Source organism: Hyperoodon ampullatus (assembly GCF_949752795.1).
Source record: "Hyperoodon ampullatus genome assembly, chromosome: 16".
Classification (NCBI taxonomy): Eukaryota; Metazoa; Chordata; class Mammalia; order Artiodactyla; family Ziphiidae; genus Hyperoodon; species Hyperoodon ampullatus.
In genome coordinates this window covers 47,806,049-47,824,070 of record NC_136929.1, presented here as the reverse complement: position 1 = coordinate 47,824,070, position 18,022 = coordinate 47,806,049, and the positions used below count along the sequence as shown (strand labels likewise).

Here is an 18,022-nt window from a genome sequence, read left to right as displayed (position 1 = left end):
GAAGCAAGCAGACAATTCACAGGGCTCCGGCTATTTTGAAGCTTCAAAATATATCTGACTGTCTCTTCGTTGTTCCTCATCCCCAACAATTTCATCACAGGAGAGGAGAAACAAGTAAGGATTTCACTTTCTGATCTGCCTAGAGACACACCTCCCCGCTCCCTCCCCCACCCAATGTGAAGAGTATTCCGGAGGCAAAAAGCTGGAGTGGATTTGCAGCGCCCTAGCGGGAGCGAGGAAAACCTACGGATTCTTTAGCTCATTATCATCCTTCCCTAACGCGATTTCCTTCTTATCGCTGGTCTCATCGCTCAAGTTTAAGTCGCCCGAAGTCCGGGCGGGAGAGACTAAGCTCCGGGCTCGCCCCCAGCTGCAGGGAGCCGCCGCCTTGCTCAGTGCCCCTGCAGCTCTGCTGCGCCGCTGCTTCTCGCCCAGTGCGGATGCTGTAGATCAACAGGTTCAGGGAACTTGAGCGGAATAAGGAGAGACCGCCGGGTGCCGCAGCCCGGGAGCGGAAGGAAGGAAGGATCCATAGACTTGTGGCTTGGGTCGGGGGCGCACGCTGCGCCTGGGCCCCAAGCTGGCGCGCACCCATCCACCCGCCCCTCCAGTCCGGCTGCTCCTGACAGCACCCCACCGGTCTGGGATGTACCTTTCCATCTGTTGCTGTTTCCTCCTATGGGCCCCTGCCCTGACGCTCAAAAACCTGAACTACTCCGTGCCCGAGGAGCAAGGGGCCGGCACGGTGATCGGCAACATCGGCAAGGATGCTCGGCTGCAGCCGGGGCTTCCGCCCGCAGAGCGAGGCGGCGGTGGCGGCGGGCGAAGCAAGTCGGGTAGCTACCGGGTGCTGGAGAACTCGGCGCCGCACCTGCTGGACGTGGAAGCCGACAGCGGACTCCTCTACACGAAGCAGCGCATCGACCGCGAGTCCCTGTGCCGCCACAACGCCAAGTGCCAGCTGTCGCTCGAGGTGTTTGCCAACGACAAGGAGATCTGCATGATCAAGGTAGAGATCCAGGACATCAACGACAATGCTCCCTCCTTCCCGTCGGACCAGATTGAGATGGACATCTCAGAGAACGCGGCCCCCGGCACCCGCTTCCCCCTCACCAGTGCGCATGACCCCGACGCGGGCGAGAACGGGCTCCGCACCTATCTGCTTACGCGCGACGACCACGGCCTCTTCGCGCTGGACGTCAAGTCCCGCGGCGACGGCACCAAGTTCCCAGAGCTGGTTATCCAGAAGGCCCTGGACCGCGAGCAGCAGAACCACCACACGCTCGTGCTGACCGCTCTGGATGGCGGCGAGCCGCCGCGCTCGGCCACCGTGCAGATCAACGTGAAGGTGATTGACTCTAACGACAACAGCCCCGTCTTTGAGGCGCCGTCCTACCTGGTGGAGTTGCCCGAGAACGCCCCTCTGGGCACCGTGGTCATTGATCTGAATGCCACCGACGCTGACGAGGGTCCCAACGGCGAAGTGCTCTATTCTTTCAGCAGCTATGTGCCCGACCGCGTGCGGGAGCTCTTCTCCATCGACCCCAAGACCGGCCTGATCCGTGTCAAGGGCAACCTCGACTATGAGGAGAATGGGATGCTGGAGATCGACGTGCAGGCCCGAGACCTGGGTCCCAACCCCATCCCGGCCCACTGCAAGGTCACTGTCAAGCTCATCGACCGCAATGACAACGCTCCGTCCATTGGTTTTGTCTCCGTGCGCCAGGGGGCGCTGAGCGAGGCCGCTCCGCCCGGCACCGTCATCGCTCTGGTGCGGGTCACTGACCGAGACTCGGGCAAAAACGGGCAGCTTCAGTGCCGGGTCCTGGGCGGAGGGGGGGCGGGCGGCGGCGGCGGCCTGGGCGGGCCGGGAGGTTCCGTGCCCTTCAAACTTGAGGAGAACTACGACAACTTCTACACGGTAGTGACTGACCGTCCGTTGGACCGCGAGACACAGGACGAGTACAACGTGACAATCGTGGCACGGGACGGGGGCTCGCCTCCACTCAACTCCACCAAGTCGTTCGCCGTCAAGATTCTGGACGAGAATGACAACCCGCCTCGCTTCACCAAGGGACTCTATGTGCTGCAGGTGCACGAGAACAACATCCCAGGAGAGTACCTGGGCTCGGTGCTTGCCCAGGACCCTGACCTGGGCCAAAACGGCACAGTGTCGTACTCCATCCTGCCCTCGCACATCGGCGACGTGTCCATCTACACCTATGTGTCTGTGAACCCCACCAACGGGGCCATCTACGCCCTGCGCTCCTTTAACTACGAGCAGACCAAGGCTTTTGAGTTCAAGGTGCTTGCTAAGGACTCCGGGGCGCCCGCGCACTTGGAGAGCAACGCCACTGTGAGGGTGACAGTGCTAGACGTGAATGACAACGCTCCGGTGATCGTGCTGCCAACGTTGCAGAACGACACGGCTGAACTGCAGGTGCCGCGCAACGCCGGGCTAGGCTACCTGGTGAGCACCGTACGCGCCCTTGACAGCGACTTCGGCGAGAGCGGGCGCCTCACCTACGAGATCGTTGACGGTAACGACGACCACCTGTTTGAAATCGATCCATCCAGCGGCGAGATCCGTACGCTGCACCCTTTCTGGGAGGACGTGACGCCGGTGGTGGAGCTGGTAGTGAAAGTGACTGACCACGGCAAGCCCACTCTGTCGGCGGTGGCCAAGCTCATCATCCGCTCGGTGAGCGGCTCTTTGCCCGAGGGGGTTCCCCGGGTGAACGGCGAGCAGCACCACTGGGACATGTCGCTGCCGCTCATAGTGACTCTGAGCACTATCTCCATCATCCTCCTAGCGGCCATGATCACCATCGCCGTCAAGTGCAAGCGCGAGAACAAGGAGATCCGCACTTACAACTGCCGCATCGCAGAGTACAGCCACCCGCAGCTGGGCGGGGGCAAAGGCAAGAAAAAGAAGATCAACAAAAATGATATCATGCTGGTACAGAGCGAGGTGGAAGAGAGGAACGCCATGAACGTCATGAACGTGGTGAGCAGCCCCTCCCTGGCCACCTCCCCCATGTACTTCGACTACCAGACCCGCCTGCCCCTCAGCTCGCCCCGGTCAGAGGTGATGTATCTCAAACCGTCCTCCAACAACCTGACCGTCCCTCAGGGGCACGCGGGCTGCCACACTAGCTTCACCGGACAAGGGACTAATGCGAGCGAGACCCCGGCCACTCGGATGTCCATAATTCAGGTAGGAGACTCTTAACATAACTGGGACTTCACATTTTGCTGGTTTGGGAGCTGTCCTGAAACCTTTGGAACAGGAGTAGCCACACTGCTAGTAGCAGTGAGCAGGAAACTTTTTTTAAATGAAAAGGATTTACACTTTTGCCACTCCGTGTACAACATATTCTATACATAACTCCTCCCACATAAATAGTCAAAAATCTACAAGATGTAAATGTCTTACTTTTGCATTTGTAAAGTTTATTTTTATAGGTTTTAAAATGTTACCAGGGTTCAGTATCTCATAGTTTATTTTACTTTATTTGTTGGTCTACATTTCTCTCCACAACAGAGGATTACTAGAGAGAGAAAAAAATTGCTTCAGTTAATTGACTTAAAAATTTTTTTATTTCATTAAAAAAATCTGATGGCAAAAGAAAAAAATGTATACCCCAATATTAAGAAGTAAATTACTTGAAGCACAACATAGCAACCGGTCCGAATTCCAGAGCATGAATCAATTTGAGCTAGGGTTTCACTCCCCACCCCCGGAAAAATATCAGTTTTTATATTTAAAAAGTGTTTTATATTTAAAAGTGCTATGAATCTCATTTATTCTTCAGCTGAAACTGTAGCACAATGCATTAGTGTAGTTTAAGGTTTGGAAATGTGAATTATGCTCTGAAGATCTTTCAAAAGTTTGAAAAAAATATAGGCTCTGGATAATGACTAGTATCTATCTATGAAAAGTTTATATTTATTTTGTCCTGTGATTTTTTTTTCCTGGTCTTCTTCCTTGGAGTCGTTGAGGGATGAACAGAGTACAATAGAGGGGTGTACTCACTCTGTGCTGTTGAAAACAGGAGGCAAAGTTGCACTAAAGGCACTTGTGCCAAAAAGAAGTCAAGGATGCATTTAGTTTTCGTACTGAGTATTTTCAGTATATCTAAGTGATATTTAATATATATTAGATAGTATAATTTAAGGTTATTGGTATATGAAAAAAAAATGACCCACATGGACACTAGACTCTAACAACAGCAGGTGACTATATTGTGTCAGGTTACTAACTAGTTTCTTTTCTCCACATATTGAGTTGTGTTATGAAAAAAACTTAATTCTTGCTTATTATGAGTTCATGTTGCTACAAATTACTCTGGATGAACAATAGTTGAAATACAAAATTGAGTTTAACTAAAAGTGACATTTTGGGAGGAAGATTAGTCTCGGGCAAATGAAAATAATTTGTTCACAGTTTTGTGCTTTGAAAAAGCAAATACTGTTTTTATTATTAAAACAGAGTAGTACAATTTCATAATCTTAAACTTTTTAACATAAGTGTAACAAATACTAAAACTCAGCAAAACATTTTCCTGTAATAGGGTAATGTCCTTGTAAAACAGACTCATACTTGAAGCTACCAAATACTAGAGTATCCACTGTAGTATTAAATCCCACTTTTTACAGTGTTTACTACACACCAGTAATCATGATTTTTTGGAGGTCTATATAAAACTGAACAAGATATTCCTCCCATAAAAACTGTAGTTTCTATGAAAGTCTATGAGTGTGTAAAACTGGTATTTATGATAATTTCTTTAGAGGGATATATGTTATATAGATAGATAGATAGATAGATAGATAGATAGATAGATAGATCTTTTGTAGTCATTTTATAAATACACATTTGTTATATACCTTTCTTATATTTTTACCATTGACAGTTAAAAATATATCACAGAGGGTTAATGCTTAATCTTTCACTTCAAGTACTATGAGTTGAATTCTTATTTAGGGTCCAGTAAAAATGAAGATTGTGCAGTAGAATTCTCAGCAAGCCTGATTCCTGGTCAGATTAGTGAGGAACAATGTTGGATAGAAGTATCCAGGAGGTTTTGAGGGACAGGGGTCCCTATACAGTGTTTACACCATACTGTTCTTTTTTTTTTTTTCTGTACGTGGGCCTCTCACTGCTGTGGCCTCTCCCGTTGCGGAGCACAGGCTCCGGACACACACAGGCTCCGCGGCCATGGCTCGCGGGCCCAGCCGCTCCGCGGCATGTGGGATCTTCCGGGATCGGGGCACGAACCCGTGTCCCCTGCATCGGCAGGCGGACTCTCAACCACTGCGCCACCAGGGAAGCCCCACCATACTGTTCTTGAAGCTGGTCATTGCCCAAGGGATGGATGATGACGATTCCTCTCATTAGCAGTAAAACTTGAGCCAAAGCAAATCTCTCTCTCTCTCTCTCTCTCACACACACACACACACACACAAAGGGAGACAGAGTTTAAACAGCAAACAAAGGAGACAAACTTCCTTGCTATTCCCTTTCTTCTGGAATCTTAATTAATGCCATAAAGACACAGAAAATATTTAAGTTCTTGAAATTGTTTCCACAATGGCTCAGTTGCCCATACTGCTTCTTCTCTGGAAATATCCTCAATAAAAAATGTTAAAACAGGCTCTTTTTTTTTTTTTTTTCTATTGAGTTTTTGTTGTCCTATAAGGGATGTCTTTTAAATTCCTAGTATGTTAATTTCCTTTTAAATGTGTAAGGTTTTCTCAGTGCCTATTATGGAGAACAGAGTAAGCTGACTACAGTGACCTTGCTGTCTTTCTTTTTTTTTTTAAACTAGTGTGATGCACTTTGTGCTGACGTGACATGCCCAAATTAAAGTGTTCAGGTATCCCATGTTCTTGTTTCAAGTGCATTTATTAGCTTGTGTTTATTTAACACAGCCTGCTGAGGAAACACACTATTAATCTCTTGTATATTTCTGAAGGAATAATTTTAATTCACAGTGCAACTGGGCTGGCAGCTAAAAGGTCTGGTTTATCTTTATTTTCCAGCATCTTAGGTGCCGTTTAGAATATTCCCAGTGTATTTCTATTGATGTAATGAAAATAATATCATAATTGTTTTGAGATAGAATGGTAAAGAGTGGTGTTATGAAACAAACTTTAGGACTTAAAAGACTCATGTTACAGCTCAAGTTCAAATTTCTCAAAAGACTTTGTGTGAATAGCAGGGTCTAAAATTTTAAGATTAAGATATATAGGTTTGGGGGAATAAGAGTATTTTTAGTGAAAATGGATACAGAACAGTCTTGTAAACTGGAGTAGAAACAGTGGTTCAGGAGAAAGTATTTTATGGCAGATTTTCTACAAGTTTCTCAGCCCAAGTAAAGTCAGTCTATGAAGTGTTTAAACAATTGATTATTGATTAAAATGTCCTCAGTAGTGTGAATCATAATATAGCATTGTTATAATGAGATATTTTATTTATTTTAAGGCTAAAAAGTGATTTGTGAAAAATAGGAACACAGATTTTGTGATAGGTAAGGCAAATATATTATTACGCAAATTTATAAAAGCACTCTTCATAGGAGCAATTTCCATGTGAATTATTTCATAGGTTAATATCAGAATCTGAAATCAAGTAGAGGTCATTACTAATTGTCACGAGTAACTGCTAATCGTGGTTTATCAAGAAGTATTTGTCCCAGGGTAACTTTTCAACAGGTGTTTTCAATGAAGGTCATGCTGCGAAGAGGGATGAGGCTGCGGAATTCTCACTGGTGGGAAGAATTTCCAGTTTTGCTGGAACATCTGTATTTTCAGATTTTTTTTTGGTAGCACGCAAAATGTAGTCATTTTAATATGCTGTCATAGAAGAAAATATATTGAGCCAGTAGAATAAGATCTATTGAAATAAATTTTTTAAAGGAATACATTCTTACACAGTGTTTTACAGTTCAGTTTTAAAAGATTCACATTTTGGTTGACATTAGATTTTTTTATGCTGGAAGAGGAAATCCTTTTGATATACCTGGATGGCCTTTTCAATAAAAGCAAATTAAACACATGACAAACACTTATAATCAATACAAATATATAAATATGAGATTGAGGAATAGAGAGCTAAAGTATCATAGTGTAGACTATAAACTCAGTATTTTAGAATGAAAAGGTGAAAGAAAAAGTCTTTCCTAGCAACATTAACCATTGTCTGCCTTATTACTACTTCTCTAATACAAGAGATTCTTGGCTTGAGACTCAGATAAGTTTTCAAGGCCATGATCTTCAAAAATTCATACTGTAGTATATTAGTGATTTCAGTAACAAGCACAAAGTGTGTGAACAATTTTTTCATTTATGACTTTAAAGAGTTTTTACAGTGTTATTCCAATACGGCACAGTTTGATTAATTACATGCATTTATTTCCATAAACTTGATATACGTCTCTATTTCTAGGGGTTTGGTGAGCTGAGAAGGAAGGGGATATCCCTTTCTTACTGCATGTCTCTAGTACTATCTTGCACACTTTTCTTGTTTTTTTTTTTAAGTTTTTTAAAAGATAGGATTAATTTCTACTTCAAATTAACATGAGTACACAATCATAAAACATATATTTCTGTTTTACCATGTATTAAAAGTAGTACAAATAAAGTGGAAGCAAGTATAACTAAGAATATAATGATTAAAGTGGTTTGAGTTTCTTTGGAGAAGAGTTTAAAATCCAAATTATTATAATCATTCTTAATATATTATTTTTATTCTTAGTTTTGTGTGCCCCCATGAAAATCTCAGCTTCAACATAAATCTCTGTACATTTCTCTATTTTATAATAATATGAAAACACAAAACGGATAACTTTTTACTATATGAATTAGAAACCTGAGAATCTCATTTTTAATATTAGTTGATCTAACTACTCATGAGGTATTAACTTCTTTACCGATTAGTTTTTAGTTTTCAATACAATTCTCAAAATATTAGCTAGGTAGTACTTTATCATCCTTACAGTCTTATCCTTACATTCTTATCAGTCTTTTAAAAATGTAAGAGTAAGATGATTTTTAATTTTACTTAAGGTCTTTTATTGAGTTGTATAATTTTACTTGAATTCTATGACTGAATTTTATAATATCAATAAATATTGTCATATAGAAATCTGCACGGATGACTTTGAAATTTTATTCTTGGCCTCATCACGTTATTTAAGGCTGTGTGCGATCATGAAAAATATCAGATCATAGAAAACTATGCCCTAAAATTCCTATCTCAACTTCTTGAACATATTTTTTAGTCATGAAAAAAAAATGTACATGTTTTAAAACCTTATCTATTGCCTATAACTATATTGATCAAGCCACACCCAAAAAATAAAATAAAATAAAAACATTTTCTAGAAACTTTCTTTATAAAGTTTATATTATAATGCATATTATTCACTGTTTTATGGTACACAGATACACATTTATATATGAGGTTAAAATAAATGAAATATTCTTAAAATAATCCCAAATATCATCCCCTAAAAGACTAAAAAATATACATAGTTTAAAAGAAAAACACCTTAAAATTCTCCAGATAAATATTTAATATTGTTGAAAAATACAGTGTTTATACTTTATCATGTAAAAAAAACTGACACTACCATTGTTGGTTTTCAGGTTTTACACTGTTATTGCTGCTTGTGCAATATAATGCAGTAAAAATATATCTATAAATGATGTAAGTTAAGAAAATATTATTATTTTTTTAAGATTAATAAAGGTTTACATGCATTTACTGCAGTGAAGGTCATCTCTGCCCATATTTATGAAAATGTGAGGAATCAAACTTCCTGGCAAAATTAACATATGTGTATACATATATATGCCTTTATATTTTCAGTATAATGTACATAAATACTCAAGCACAAATATTAGCCTATTTTTATACTTTTTTAGTTCAAAGGTAGTTCTCCTCTTATTAAGGATGAATTCAAACCTTTATTTTTCTTTGAAAATATTTTAAAACTTGATAACTCACTGTTTTAAAGCTTCAAACATTTTGAAGTTCTTTAAAGTAGAGCTAGTTATGCCAGAGAAATTAAGGAACACCTGGTCTTCAGTGAACAATAGGTTGGAGTTTATGTAGATTAAGAGAAAAAAAAAATCATGCAAGTTTCTGATTCTTTGGTGAGGATGGTGGGATGGCTCGAGGCACTGGAGAATATATGTTGGGAGTCTGATGATGAAACAACAGGACGAAGGTGAAGCCACTAGAACTGGGCTCATGCCAGTCGGGAACTGAAGCTTAACACCCCTATGCTGAGAAGTCTTGCAATACACTCAATTCTTACAAATGCACCTGCTAATTATGATATTAGTCATTGCTCCAGAATGTGTTCCCTTCAGTGATGCTTCTGTTTAATAAATCCCACAGGGCATTATCTTAAAGCCATATTTTAGTAAAGCCATTAGGGAAAGTTTTTTTTTTTTTTTCTCTATTGAATTCCTTCAATCAACGACTGTATATTTGTTAGAGAATAGCGTCAAGGTCATTTTGCCTATCAATTTGAAGATAGTGTGACTTCTGCGCCCACCTACAAAACACTTTGAAATCTTCATCAGGCCTACACTAATCTATTGTCAACCTATTTTAGAAGAGGAGCCGCTGAAAAGAATTCCCTTCAGTGGCACACAGCATTTTACAGTTAGTCATAGCTTTCACCAGTAGCTTTTATGGTGATATATTGCTATCCTTTGGTCTCCTGAAATAAAGAATCTATAATAAAGGAGTCCTTAATGACATCAACATTCCCTACCATGACTAAGCAGAAGCCTGCTCTCACCTGCTTGCTACTGCAGAAGTATAAATTCAATATTTTTAAGGTAAAGCAAAAAAAAAAAAAATGTAACAAAATACAAATGCAAAGTTGTGGCAGTGTAGGTGGCATTTTTCACTTGTGTGCCCCATGGTCTTCCAGTGATAGACTGTAAAATTGGTTTCAGACAGTGTTTGAGAAAATCTATTGATATACATGTGACACACTTCTATTTGTGCTGGTCCTAGTGACATTCTGATTACTGGTATTTGTAGGCTCTGCCCTGGATATATTCCAGGGAGCTTTATTGTAGTGAAATGACACTTACAGTTCATTGAGCATCTAGCATAAATGTACTAAATATGATTGGCACGTTTACATATATTTATTCGAAAAATAAGGCAGTTAAACAGCATAATTATGAGAAAACGAATCATAACAATAAAAGACCATTTAAGTTAACAAGCTTTGTGATCAAAGGATAAATACAGGTAGGATAAATTAGACTTTAGATGTAACTAATCTACATAAATAGACTTTGGTCTGATTAGGGGAATGGAATATATTAAAATAATTTAATGGTATTAGAAATGCATTTTATTTCAGACATTATGATATATTTAAAGACTTGAGTTATTTTCTTTATGTTTCTATTTGATGAAATGGTCATGAACCATATTTGTGTTGAATGAAAAATAGGCAAAGTAAAGATGACTATTATCTTGTAAGCTTCTGTTTGGTAGAATACACCCTGTCTGAACAATATTTATTGTTTTTTAGATTTTTAATGTTTTTGATTGATTTTTAATTAGTGGCACACATTAAAGGGACCATTTAAAGGAAAGTTTCTTGTTTACTTCCTTTATCAGCTAAAAGCAGCCTTTGTAAAATATGAAAGTGTGAGCATTAAAAGTCTATTTCAAGTTTTCAAAGCTATATATTCATAATTGTTTTGAAGATATATACTGATTTTAAGAAACACTAGATACATGTTTGTAAATTATATTAATACTTAATGTAGATAATGACTTTATGTTCTCAAACTTTGTAATGCTATTTTGCTGGCATATATATGTTTAAATAACAGATTTAACTTAGATGACTCAACTAATTTATTTCCAACAACTGTGGTGCTTAGGTATGTTTTTTTCAGCTTCATTTCGTGGTAACTTTTTAAAAATGTAATTTAAGCATAGGTCATCAATTGGTATACTTCTTTACAATATTTGTACCTGAATCCTTAATAATCATTGCTAAGCAATGATTGGGTTGTACTTATACCCAGAATTTTTATGTCCTCCAACTCAATAAAACTCAAATTGAAATATACACATATATCTTAAATTTTGATATCTTTCTTGTATAAAGCAGAAACACAACAAGTATTTTATTGTAGGCAGACATGTTCACGGGGTCAAAATTTCTTTTTTTATTTTTATAATCCAATTTTAGACAATGTCTTAGAAAAATTCTTTAATTTTTATTTATTTGCAGTATGAACACTTGTATCAGTTTTGAAACCTAAAATTACAGTTTTCATTCTTAAGATATATTAATTCCTTTTCTCTTCACAGACCCCAATATAAATACCTTTGCTGAAAGCTCTTCATTTCATTTACCACAGAATATTTTACCAGAATATACTGAGATTATTTTAGGACTGCATATTTGGTAAACTTTTGTTATTTTTCCACAACATCAGAGCAATTGCATATGCAGAGCTAATATTTATAAAGGCAGTTCACCTATAATTACCATGAGAAGGATTATCTAACCACAGTGTAAAGTGACCAAAATGCACTTTTACTGATGTCCCTTTTTCAGTAGATGAGGTAACAGTAAGAAGTTAGAATGCTTGAGAAATAATATGTTTAAAATCTTAGGAAAACTTACTAAGAAAAAATGTTATCCTTTAGTATTTGGAAAAACAGGACTTAACTTTAAAAGGGAATATTTTCCATTTCAAACTTGATAATTTCTTAGTGATACATCTTTATATAAATATGAGGCATAAAAGTTTTCTGAAATTTTGAAATTTGAAAAATAATTAGCTTTGATTTCAGTAGTTCTATCAGCAAAAACCCAGAAGATTATCTAAATATTGGTGAATTCTATTACTGTGTCTTCTTGAAGCACAACATTCTCTCGATTTTGCTTTGGCAGTTTTGCATCTATTTTAAAATAGTTTATCCAAAATTAACTTATTACATTAAGAATGTGAATAAGAGGAGTTATAAGTCATGCAGAATGAAAGAGAAATCAAACATCATTACTAAGATTCCCATTAAGACAGAATTAAAGATTACATGCAAACTTGCCTTCACGTAGTTTGAAGGCAAGACACTTGATTTCTTTTTCTTTCTTTCTTTTTTTTTTTTTTTTGCTGTACGCGGGCCTCTCACTGTTGTGGCCTCTCCCGTTGCGGAGCACAGGCTCCGGACGCGCAGGCTCAGCAGCCATGGCTCACGGGCCCAGCTGCTCCGCAGCATGTGGGATCTTCCCGGACCAGGGCACGAACTCGTGTCCCCTGCATCGGCAGGCGGACTCTCAACCACTGCGCCACCAGGGAAGCCCGCAAGACACTTGATTTCTTAATTTTTATTATTATTTTAGCTTTTTATGACCTTGTGTAACATTAATGAATTGTTTTTTCTTTTTATTTTAAGCCAACCCTTACTCTCTTATTTGAATCTTCATTGATTAAATCAGAAATTTCTGATTAATGAGAAATTTTGGAGATACAGTTGACTCTTACTTGGCATGGTATATGCATGGAATGCATTTGTAATTTTAGGAACTATGAAAATATTTTGGTGTTAATGCATGAACCTAAATGTAGATAAAGACAGGATGACTGAGAGCAGATATTGTATGCAAAATAGGAAATATTTTAATACAACACATATATTGAAAAAATAGTTTATAACCTTGCACTTTTAGTGTTGGCAGATGCACGGATAGTAATTATTAGCTAAATTTCCAGATCCTGAACTTCTAGGAAAGCTACTATTTATTCCTAGATAATAATAAGGCAAGAAATAAGAGAACTATACTACTAAACAAATCCCACTCACAGGCAAGATAAGAGTTATTGACAAAAGCCTACTCTGTAGTGTGGCCCTGATATCAGATGTGCCAATACCAACAAATGAAGCAAAATGGCTAAGTTGGGGGAAACTAAATGACAGGAAATACATTTAAGGAGACATTTTTTTTTTCTGATTTTGAGCAATAGACTTTCCATGATTTTTTTATATATATAATTAAGGCAATTACATAGTTATTTGGGTTAGAATGCATGCCCAGTTCCCTATCTCAAAATGCTGTTTGTTACCACCTGTGGCTATTTCTATTTAAAAAAAGAAACATAATTACTATGAGTCTCAGCAGTCTTAGAGTAAATTTTTGCAATTACAATGCTTCCCTTGGGCAGATGTGTGAAAATGGCAGATTAATTCCTGCCAGGATCTTTCTGTTCCTTGTGCATTTTTAGGTTTGGTGTTGTCTGCTTATTAGAGTGGCTCTGTTTGCTCTGGTTAAAGGTTATGTCAGTGTTTCCATAGTAAATCACTAGAAATGAAGATCCACAAGTCAGCCATTAAATTTTGCCTTAGGTGAAAAGTTGACATGTAATGTTTCAGCAAAGGAGTAGATGATATTTTCCATCACACTCCTCTGTTGTCTGGTTAAGTTTGAAGTAAATGGTAGTAGGACCATTTGGCAGTGTTGAGAAAGCAGGACTTAGTCTAGCAAGCAAAAAGAAAAGTGCACTCTTTTGAACTATAAAATAATATCTAGTCAAAAGAAGTGGATGGAAGTATTTTAATTATGTGCTTGATCCTAAAGCTACTCAATGCATAAGAATTTTAAAGAGCCACAATAAAAATATTGAGGCTGGATAGCTAACAAGGTTTAACATTCTGTCAATTTCCATTCATTCCTTCTTTTGATTGTGATATGTTAACTCTATTTTTTTTAATTGGGGTATAGTTGCTTTATAATGCTGTGTTAGTTTCTGCTGTACAACAAAGTGAATCAGATATATATATATATATATATATATATATATATATATATATCACCTCCCTCTTGAATCTCCCTCCCCCCACTATCCCACTCATCTAGGTCACCACAGAGCACCAACCTGAGCTCCCTGTGCTATACAACAGATTCCCACTAGCTGTCTATTTTACACATGGTAGTGTATATATATCAATCCCAATCTCCCAATTCATTCCACCCTCCCTTCCCCCTCCTGTGTCCACATGTCTGTTCTCTATGTCTGCGTCCCTATTCTTAATAAAGATCTAATTGATCTACACACAAAATAATGTTATTAAGTCTGAACAGTTTTAAACCTCTGGGTCAGTGTTGTAACTCTTTATTAGTAAAGATAATTTGTCACAAAGTGGTCTAGATAGGAGAATGCTTGAAGACAGTGACCACATCCACCTTGCTTGTCATTATAGTTGAGGGAAACTAGCATGGTTTCTATTGCATAGTGGGCACTTAAAATATGAATTATTTGTAATGTCTTGTATCACTGATCAGATATGAGCAGGAGCTTGGATTCAGAATTAGAAATTACTAAGGTCAATCTTAAGATATTACGTAGAGAAACATGCTGAAATAAGGATCTGTTGCTAAATAATCTATTTGAAGTTGGCCTATTTGATAATTTTTATTTATAGTTGTTACCATTATAATAACTACAATGAAAATTCCTGTATAGTTCTATTGATAATATTACCAATTCATGGAAAAAAAACAGGTGATCAAGGTTCACAATTATGAGCATCAATCTTTTCAGAATGTGTTTATATTTATGCATGTATATGTAAATCCATATATATATCCATAAATATATTTACATTGTATCAAGAGAAATAGTGTTGGTAAGAGAGTATCTTTCATCTTTTGTTCTGTTCCTTGGTATGGTTAATAAGATATTGAAACTATGAAATTCAGGTGTTATATTAAGGCTTTGAAAATCACACAGCTCTAGTAAATTAAGAACTAATGTGATCCTTTTTTCTATGTTTTAATTAATTTTAAGATAATTATATTTATAGACCATAAAATATACACTTATTTTCTATATGAATTTTTAATGAAATCATAGATAAACTGTAAATAGTAATTTTGATTACATTTATTTTTATTTGTTGACAAATACGTTTATTTGTATTTCTTATGATTTAATCACTTTGGTACCAGCAGTTTGCCATTTGATGACGGGAAAAGAAAATCACCATGGGCAGTTAGAAAATGTATGTAATAATACAAACTCAACTTACAAAACTTTTCTTGAAATTTCAGAATCTATCTTGCATAGGTAATATGAAATTTCAGTGCACATTTTGGGGAAACATAAACTACATGTTCATGTAAACAGTATTTTCCCATTTCAGTATTGTTATTTAAAATACATCCACGGGCTTCCCTGGTGGCGCAGTGGTTGAGAGTCCACCTGCCGATGCAGGGGGCGCAGATTCGTGCCCAGGTCTGCGAGGATCCCACGTGCCGCAGAACGACTGGGCCCGTGAGCCATGGCCGCTGGGCCTGTGCGTCGGGAGCCTGTGCTCCGCAGCAGGAGAGGCCACAGCAGTGAGAGGCCCGCGTACCGCAAAAAAAAAAAAAAAAAAAAAAAAAAAAAAAAAAAAATCCACAACCTGCAAAATTGTTCAATCCATAATCATTAATTCAAGAATAAGTAATGAAATAATTTAAAGAGAACTTAATTGAAATACTTTGCTACTTTTAAGCTATTATAGGACTTAATTACTATTTATCTGAATTTTAAATTTTGATAGCAAAATTCAAGTCAAACAATAAGGAGGCTTGGTAGAATAAAGGCTTCAAGCAAAATGAGCTTTCAAGCCATATTCAAAATTTAATTTTCCTCATTTGCCAGAATAGCTGAGATTCAAAATGATGGGGGAAAAAAAAAACAATAGAAAGGAGCATAGAAATATAAATTTAAGAAGTTTCAGATTCATCGTCAATTACCATTTATGAAGAAGAGAAGGACTTTTGGAAAGATTAAACTAATAGTGTCAAATATTACGTAAGATTAGCCTACAAATAACAAGTTCTAAATGGAGACATATATATCCACAATTATCTAAACATTATAGTTCAAGTCCATCTGTAAATTCACCCTGGAATATTTGGCATTTTGGGGAAAGAAGACCCATCAGCAGTCAGAGCTGCTCTCTCCAGGAGGAAAACCAGGGTGGGTCTTGGTTTCATGGCACTACAAGAGGCCTGTGTATCTGGGAAAGATATTCTTTTAGACATAATGGATCAGAAACTAGACCTGTAATACTTCATAATCTGTCTGCATTTTAATTCTTTCTCAGAATATGCTTGTTCTTGAATTATCATACATGTTTATTTTTTTAATTTTTTTTTTAGAAAAAGAATACAGCTGAAAAATCTTCTGGAAAGGTGGCTTTCAGATAATGTTGGTAGAATGTGAATGTTTTGCAAATATCCTAGTTTTCATGAGTTTAGTCTTCACATAAAACTGTATAATCTAAGCACATGTATCATCTGCTTAAATTTTTCAGAAGTTATTTATATATCTGAAAAGTATCATCAAAACACAAAATTTGAGTGAAGCAAATGGAAAGGAATTATTATTTATGTCTTATACTGACCTGTTCTAATTCTTTTCTTCCTCTCATTGCCCTCTGGTCCCTTTTCTGTGATATCCATTCAGAAAAATTATTTTTACAGGGATACTTTAAGAGCCTTACACATTAGTATATAGCTTAAATATTTTAAAAGAATGTAGATATATAGGTTGATGAGACCATGGTGGTATTTATCACCAGATTAAAATTTAACTATAGAGTTTTCCCTCAGTATCTGTGAGGGATATGTTCTAGGACCTCAGTGGATTCCAAAATCCAAAGATGCTCAAGTCCCTTATGTAAACTGGCATAATATTTGCATATAACCTACACACATCCTCACATATACTTTAAATTATATCTAGATTACTCACAATACCAAATGCAATGTAAATGCTATGTAAATAGTTCTAAATACAATGTAAATGCTAGGTAAATAGTTGCCAGCTTGCAGCAAATTAAAGTTTTGCTTTTTGGAACTTTCTGGATTTTTTTTTCCCCAAATACTTTCTGTCTGAGATTGGTTGAATCTGAGGATGTGTAACCTGAGGATACGGAGAGCTTGACTACATGTACATTTGGACTTGAGATTTTATAGTTATTTTACATAGTGGAGCTATATGGGGTGGGTTGGATTTCAGATGGGTTGGATTGATAATATTATGTTTAACATTGTTAAAATGCATGCAATAGACAAGAAACATATTTATTTAGTTAAAACTAAAAAGCTTCTTGGATTTCCCTTAATCTAGACTTGAGTATATATTTTAAGAAGTAAATTATTGATGTTCTTTTTTGTGTAAAAACAATAAAATAAACCTCTCCACATGACTTCCTATTTTTGTTCTTCAGGCAAGAGTGTTCTCTATTGATATAGAGTAAAGAAAGAATCCTCCATCTGCCACTCCCGAAAATAGAATGCTTAGTTTTTTACCTCCGGATAAACCTTCTTCATATATTTATGCCTATGCAGGTCAGAGAAATAGACTAACATATCAGTTCATAACATAAAGAAGGGAAATTTATAGTTAAACTTTGTCAACAAATTCATTAAAATTATTTTCATTTGAAATTTTCCATTAAGCCTCAGTGAACTTCAGCTTTATTTAAATACTCATCGTTTAACTAGAAAAATTAAATCTCCAAGGACACATCTGTTATTTAATTATATTATAGTTTGGGTTTTGTTTGGTGAAAGCATGGAATGGTGATGGAAAGGCACTAGGGGTCGGAAAAGGAAAGGAGCTCTAATTCAATATCCCCAGGTAATATGATATAAATTATTGGAAAAAGGAGATATTATTTCAGTTGGTTAATTGTAATAAACCTATCTTGTTAGATCATTAAGGTAGAAACAACATGTTGGGAAACAGATAAAAGGTGCATGAAAGCATTTAAAATTCAATCATTAGGTTTTATTGCACCTATCTGCTCCCAGGAAATGTAATTGGAAATTTGATTCATTGACCTTTAGTTGCCATTTTGGATCATAGTTCCAAAGCCTAATGTTTTCAAGTTGGACATTTGAAGTTAATTTGATAGAACCATATTCAGTACATTTTTAACCCAATTATCTTCTTGAACAAAATTTCA

The 18,022-nt window shown here is 37.5% G+C and overlaps 1 protein-coding gene across 1 annotated transcript in view; it reads left to right on the top strand.

The window, feature by feature from the left end:
* Window positions 1–646: 646 nt before the first annotated feature.
* Window positions 647–18,022, top strand: part of PCDH17 (protocadherin 17) — a gene marked incomplete at both ends in the record, with an annotated part of 108,249 nt that continues 90,873 nt past the window's right edge. Inside the window, one exon of the mRNA XM_079721708.1 lies at window positions 647–3,217. Within this exon, the coding sequence (XP_079577834.1) occupies window positions 647–3,217 (2,571 nt within the window). The remainder of the gene's footprint in view (window positions 3,218–18,022) is intronic.